Raw genomic sequence first — 7,500 nt, 5'->3', positions numbered from 1 at the left:
CACGCGCGCGCGCGCACGCACGCACGCACGCACGCACGCACGCACGCACGCACGCACGCACGCACGCACGCACGCACGCACACACACACACACACACACACACACACACACACACACACACACACACACACACACACACACACAGGTCACAGAGAGAAAACAAAATATCAGTTAGAATTGAAAAAAAAGAGACAGTTAGATGCTCCTGGATTTTTACACACAGAACTACAAAGAATTACTGGGAAAAAAAATATACTGCATATATCAGGTTCTGAATCACAATGTTCATAAATTGCATAGCTTAACCCTCTGAGGTCCGAGTCCCCTTCAGAGGGCAATTGGTCTCCAAAAACAAATCTGTAACTCTGTGAGTTTTTGTCATTGAAATATATAGGTCACATAATTAGAAACCCCAGACCTCCCAGGTTCCAAATATACATATATATATATGAAATGAAAATACTTGAAAATGTCAGGGTGGTGCAAGCAGCCTAAAAGCCTCTGAAAAGCCTTAGACCTCAGAGGGTTAAACTGCATTGCTAAAACAGTTCCCGCTGACGAAAGCACTGTACGGAGGTTGACTGGCAAATAAGCGTCATAAAAAAAGAAACGCATCGAAAAGCGGCAGCAAAAGAGCAAGAAGGACAAGCGCACCGATACCAATTGTGTTCAGCACTTAAGTACTGTACAGAATGTGAACAACAGCACAGACGGACTACTAGAGAGACAGAGAGAAAAGAGAGAAGTGAAGAGAGAAAAAAAAAGCCTTTGAAGTGTCAGTGATTGAGAGGGAATAAAGCTAGAGTAAGCACAGCTGCTCACGCGAGTGTGTCTGTGTCAGTGTGTGTCTGTGTCAGTGTGTGTGTGTGTGTGTGTGTGTGTGTGTGTGTGTGTGTGTGTGTGTGTGTGTGTGTGTGTGTGTGTGTGTCTGTGTGTCTGTCTGTGCTTTCATTCGAATGCCAGAGGCTGACTTCTGACTTACACTGCTGAGAACGGAACATGTGAAAACTCAAAACACACTGTCAACAAACAACCAGGAAGAACAACTTTATTCCGTTATCCTCCTGTCATATTTCTGTGTTGCGAATTGAAGCGTTTTTTTTTCTTCTTTCTTTTCAGCTTGCTCCGTGAAGAGGCTCGTTCCGTTGCAGTTCAAACAGAATAGGGTATCCCCGAGACTTTGAGGGGTCGTGCCCACATAATGAATAGTGTGCGTGAGAGAAAAAAGGGGGTGACTCCGTCAGATTCAGCCATTAGGCTCGTTTCATTCTTTTTTTTGTACCATAGAAAAATTGGTTTTGCATCATTACCAAAATAATTGAGTTGGCGATAACCAGGATTAACCCAGGTCGAAAGAGCTAGCACAGTCAGGTCTTTTAGCGAAACTTCACCTCCCCCATCCCCCACCCACACCACCCACACACCCAGTCCGCCAGACGCGGCACCCCAGTCTGAAGTCGCGAATGCCCCTCTGAATATTAAGCGTGCTTAGGCTACAGGGGCTTAAGCGCCACGAGCGCATATAAAAAGGGACACTTTTGTGGAATTGGCTTATTAAATTCCATTTGATTAATTACATGCACTGGATGCATAGAACATGAGACGATTAGCTTTTTTTTTTCGTCTTTCTCTCTCTCTCTTTCTCTGTTCCTTTTCCCTTCTCCCTTCTTCTTCTTTTTCTTCTTCTTCGTCTACTTGCTGCACTTTTTTATTTACAGAGACCATAAATCATTCATATTAATATCATAATGTGTGCTTGTAATTACCAGTATTAACTCTCTAATAACGAATTATGCTGACTGTATCTCCAAAAAGCGACACGGTGGCCTGCTTATTAAAGGCGAATGAATGTTTCATCTCGGAAAAACACACACACATTAACATCGAGCTGCTATTCACACTGTGCTATGCTAAGTGGCCATTGTGTGCATAATCAATCCCTATTTGTAAATTGATCCTCACATAAATACAGCTGCTTATGGAGTATTTAATACACTTTATTATTATTCATGTTACGGAGGGATGCGCTTCTAAGCGCTTCTAAGCCGTCTTGGGGGTGGAAGAAAACGCTGGTTTTGGAGTGCAGCTATAGCTGTGTTTCTTCTTCTCCGCATGTCTGTGTTAGATCTACGGAATGTGATAATATGAGTATGTAATTATATAGTCTGCATATTGATGTCTATGAATATCTTTTTGAGGAGATAACATGCTTGTGTGAGATAGAATGAATGTACTTGTATGGCGGGAAGTTATGGAGTGCATGCTGGTGCGTCTACATGCTAATGGAATGTATGTAAACAAGAGTGTGTGTACTAGGGAGTAAGGGAGGATGCGTGATTGTAAATTGTGTGTGTGTGTGTGTGTGTGTGTGTGTGTGTGTGTGTGTGTGTGTGTGTGTGTGTGGGTGTGTGTGTGTGTGTGTATGTGTGTGTGTGTGTGTGTGTGTGTGTGTGTGTATGTGTGTGTGTGTGTGTGTGTGTGTGTGTGTGTGTGTGTGTGTGTGTGTGTGTGTGTGTGTGTGTGTGTGTATGCATGTGTGTACAGTATGTATTTATCTGTATGTGTATGTGAGTCTGTGCGCGCATGTGTGTGTGTCCGCGCCTGTGTGTATGTGTGTGTTACCTCTGTTCTTCTGTTCGATGGCGAGCTGTTTCTCCAGGGTCTCCCGCAGTTCCCTCTCTCTAAACAGCTCCATCTTCAACTCCGTCTTCTCCAGCTGCACCTGCTTCTCCTGGGCACGCGCATTATCAATAGCCACCTTCAACAGGCCCTGTAGAGAGATAACACACACACACACACACACACACACACACACACACACACACACACACACACACACACACACACACACACACACACACACACACACACACACACACACGCACGCGCACACACACACACACACACACACACACACACACACATTATCAATAAACTACTACAACACGCACTATGGAGGGAGACACACACACACACGCATTATCAATAGCCACCTTCAACAGGCCCTGTAGAGAGATAACACACACACACACACACACACACACACACACACACACACACACACACACACACACACACACACACACACACACACACACACACACAAAGGCATATACACACAAAGCCGTAAAGACAGAAAGATTGCGAAAAGCATTTCCCTATGTGACAAGATAACCAGAGCTGACCCCTTTTTCGTTTGCATTTACCCAAATCCAGATTTGTGCGGAGAAGAAAAAGGCGCATCTCTCACATAATGTAACAAAACACGTTGGGGGAACGGGGGATTAATGCGTGTGAGATGAACATGTAAATCTTATGTAAAGCGCGTTGGTTGGAGCGAATGGTCTGACCTCGTCTAGGCCGCCAGAGGTGAAACACAAGCCCAAGACACGGGGACGGGACAGACAGCTGAGGTCGCTATGTTGAATGAGTTCGCAGCCCTCTCCGCCAAGTCGCTTTATGTTTGTTAAGATTACAAATGTATGCGCCACGCCAGGCAAAAAAATAAATCAGTAAATTGGAAAATAATTACAACTCTCAGAGAGATAGTCTCGACGGCGTAGATTCATATGGTGGGGTCGAGCATGAAATCAGGCGTCCGGGGAAAACACTTAGCATAAATAAAAGATGCAAAAAAAAAAATGTCGGTCCTCTCTCCGGAGATAATGTTTAGAGAGACAGAGAATGCCGATTTGCATACTAGCCCAATACAAAAAACCCGCAGCGTGACTATTTTAAAAACAATTATTCCCTATACGCACGCAATTAAACCAAATGCAATGGGCTATATCATACTAATTGTTCCGTCTTGCGACCCCAATTTAGTCCCGAGTTGCTTTATCTCAATTTTCTGCTCGGCTACATTCTGTTGATTCGTACGTTGGATGTTCAATCAAAACGTTAACCCCCGAGATCGAGATTAAAGATGACTTAGTCGACTTCTTCGCCACTGAAGGGGCTGCCGCTAATTATCGCCGGGGTCAAAAGGATCTCGACGGAATCTGTTGTCCGTAACACGGGAGGAGCACACAGCGAGAACAGGGGACTCTTCACTCTTCTCTCTCTCTCTCTCTCTCTCTCTCTCTCTCTCTCTCTTTCTTTATCTCTCTCTGTCTCTGTCTCTCTCTCTCTCTCTCTCTTTCTCTCTTCCTCTCACCCCCTCTCTCTCCCCTCCTCCTCTTTCTTTATCTCTCTCTCTCTGTCTCCCTCTCTCTTTCTTTATCTCTCTCGCTGTCTCCCTCTCTCTCTCTCTGTCCCCCCCTCTCTCTCTCCATGGTCCTGGCACTATGTTCACATCATTAGTCTTAGAAAGCTGTGGTAATCAAGAGCATTCATCTTCCTGACTAGGGGCCACATTTGTGCGGCAAGCAACACAACAACAGGCCAGCACACAGCCATCGAAAATGACAAATAAAAAGAAAAACCACTAGCGAGGGAGCGATGGCTGTATGGCTTTTAAGATACCGCCAGGAACGTAAATCTCTCTTCTCGCCTTTGCCTCTTGTCATCTTTCTCTGTCTGTCCATCTTCCTCTTCATCTTTTTTCCCCCACACCCCCTATCTCTCTCTCTCTCTCTCTCTCTCTCTCTCTCTCTCTCTCTCTCTCTCTCTCTCTCTCTCTCTCTCTCTCTCTCTCTCTCTCTGTCTTCTGCTTCTGTCTACTCTCTGCAAGGAGAGACAAACGATGGCGAATTCCACCGGGGACGTTTAAAATATTACAGTAGCATCCTCGGAGCATATCTAAAATAGCTTGTCTCCTTCGAGTCATACGGCTGATAAGGAGAACACCTGATTCCAATCAGCGCGGCTCCGACTTCCAGGAAAGGAGAGCACAAGGAGACCTGAGGCTGGGGGGAGTTATAAATGTGTGTGTGAATGTGTGTGTGTGTGTGTGTGTGTGTGTGTGTGTGTGTGTGTGTGTGTGTGTGTGTGTGTGTGTGTGTGTGTGTGTGTGTGTGTGTGTGTGTGTGTGTGTGTGTGTGTGTGTGTGTGTGCATGAGAGTGAGCAAGGGGGAGAGAGAGAGAGAGAGAGAGAGAGAGAGAGAGAGAGAGAGAGAGAGAGAGAGAGAGAGAGTCAAAGCAAAGGGTTGGTATTGATGGCAAGCAGTCAGTGCAGGTTCTATCTGTGTATTAATCGGGGCGATATTCATTGACTGTATGATGGCCCAGTGGGAGAGAGCTGAGGGATCACCTTCACTCTTTGCCAGCGAACAGTTCAACCTGAGCTGCTGCTGTTGTAGCTGCCTGCTGCTACTACAATAGCATTACGGTAGGGACACATACACGCGAATTTGCGAACTTTGCCATTCATTCCTATGAGAGAGGCGAAGGCAAGCGATGGCAAGCGAACAGGAGCGAAGCGAAGCGAAATTATTAAAGAAAGTTTAATGTTATGCAAATGAGGAGCGAATTCGCCTGCCGCGGCCCAATCAAATCAACAACATAACTGTTCCATTCCATTTGATTCGCCGCGACGACCTGATGACAGTTGGATTTCGCCTCTCTTCGCTTCGCTTGCTTCGCCTCCTATGTGTCCCTACCGTTATGGGGGGCAGTAGAAATGTTGCACACTAAAAATGCAGTGTGAATTCAACCCTTTGAGAGTTGATTTAACAGATTCAAGAGTGAATTTGTGTGTGGTGTGTGATTTGACAGTGTGGTATCACCATATTATGGTCTCACAACACACTACAAATTCAGTAGTACATAAAATATGGATTGAAGACAATAGTAAATAAATGACATGAACAGAAAATGAGTAATCAAAGTTACAATGTTGAATTAACACTGCATGTTCTTCTGTGTAAAGACAGGTCAGGTAAGGTGGGGTGGGATTGCCAAGTGGGGTGGGCTGGGATGGCAAACTGGAACTTACTAGATCGTTTTCCAACCTGTTTGGACAGCTGTTGCAGCCAGGGTCGGATTAATGCACAGGCTAGATATGACTGCAGCCTAGGGCCCCCCCCACCTGCCAGAGGGCCCCTAGGATTGACTGGCCAAAAGTGGAAAATTGCAGAATTGTGACAAGATGTAATATCAGAGACGTTCTATTGCACTAAGAAAATCTTTGGTAATATTGAACAATTCACCTGTCATTATAACACTATGTACATTTGTTGCAAAAGTTGCCTTCTAAGGGGGCCCACAGCAGCCTGTAGCCTAGGGGCCCCAGGCCATCTTAATCCGGCCCTGGTTGCAGCAACATGATGGTATTGGGGGGATAGTGGGTTGGTGCTGGGTAGGGTAGGATAGGGTAAATTAAACACTGAGATAGACAAGTGTTACATTTGACTATCTCCGGGTGGATTGCAAAGTGCAAAGTTGCAAGTCCAGTGGCATCGCATTGGGTGGTGTGGTGTGGTGTAGTGTGGTGTGGGGCGAGGTGGTTTGCAAAGTGTCCAATGGCATTATGGCATTGCCGTGTGTGGGGTTGCGTGGGGTGGTTTGCAAAGTGTCCAATGGCATTATGGCATTGCCGTGTGTGGGGTTGCGTGGGGTGGTTTGCAAAGTGTCCAGTGTCTGCTCACCTGGATGTTGGTCAGCAGGGTCTCTATTGAGGACAGGCCGTCGGGGAAGAGGAACGGGGAGGGGAAGCCGGGCGGCAGGGCCTGGCCAGCCAACGTCAGACGCTCGTAGCTGTCCCTCGCTGTGGGCGTGCACAGGGGATTCTCTACTGATGGAGAAGAAGGGGAGGGAGAGAGAGAGAGAGAGAGAGAGAGAGAGAGAGAGAGAGATAGAGAGAGAGAGAGAGAGAGAGAAAAGTGCAGAAATAGGGAAATGAAGACAGAAATTGAAAGCAAGAGAGACAAAGAGAGAGAGAGAGAGATAGACAGATGGGCAGGGGAAAGGAAAACAACAAAGGCCCGCATTAAAGAAGACGATCCAACCGATCAACCAACCAACCAGTGCACATAAATAACCATGTCACAAAAAATGCAAAATAGAAAAGAGAGAGACGTCCCAGGCAGCGTTTGCTCTAGTTAGTGTCTGTACACACGCATTGTTTGTGCGTGCAAATTTACATTTGCATCCAGCGTTAGCTCGGACCAATCAGGCGCTGCATGATTGATGGCACGGCTTGCCTTTGTCAGGGGTAATCCTTCTTTATTGATGCTACAGTATGCCTTCCGACTTCTCCGCTACTCTCCCCCGGGACGCTACCCCCCTATACCCCCCCCCCCCCAGCCCCCCTCTCCCCTCTCCATACAATACTACAGTGCAGCAGAGGAATGAGCAATTGTTGAACGTCAGGGGCCATGAGAAGTCTTCTTCAACCCCTCCCTCTTCTCCCTCTCTCTCTCTCTCTCCTCCGTCTCTCCTTGCTCTCTCGTTCTCTCTCTCTCTTTCTTTCCCTCTCTATTCTCTTCTAAGAAGTCTTCTTCAACCTCTCCGCTTTTTCTCTCTCTCATCTTCTAAGAACTCTCCTTCACCCGCTTCTCCCCCCCTCTCTCTCCTCCGTCTTCTTCTTCTTCTTCTTCTTCTTTTTGTTCTCCTAATCCT

At 46.5% G+C, this 7,500-nt stretch overlaps 1 protein-coding gene across 5 annotated transcripts in view; it reads right to left on the bottom strand.

Annotated features, from left to right (window-relative positions):
• Positions 1 to 7,500, bottom strand: part of dachd (dachshund d) — a 227,835-nt gene that overhangs the window by 15,182 nt on the left and 205,153 nt on the right. For 3 of the 5 annotated variants that reach the window (XM_063213028.1, XM_063213031.1, XM_063213032.1), the window contains 2 exons: positions 6,528 to 6,673; positions 2,623 to 2,770 (listed from right to left, as the gene is read on the bottom strand). In XM_063213028.1, the coding sequence (XP_063069098.1) occupies positions 2,623 to 2,770; positions 6,528 to 6,673 (294 nt within the window). The remainder of the gene's footprint in view (positions 1 to 2,622; positions 2,771 to 6,527; positions 6,674 to 7,500) is intronic. The other 2 variants (XM_063213029.1, XM_063213030.1) reach the window with 1 other exon arrangement.

This window comes from Engraulis encrasicolus, chromosome 13 (assembly GCF_034702125.1).
Source record: "Engraulis encrasicolus isolate BLACKSEA-1 chromosome 13, IST_EnEncr_1.0, whole genome shotgun sequence".
In the NCBI taxonomy this organism is placed as follows: domain Eukaryota; kingdom Metazoa; phylum Chordata; class Actinopteri; order Clupeiformes; family Engraulidae; genus Engraulis; species Engraulis encrasicolus.
Note: the sequence above shows the minus strand (reverse complement) of the source record. Positions and strands in the feature narration are given on the sequence as shown.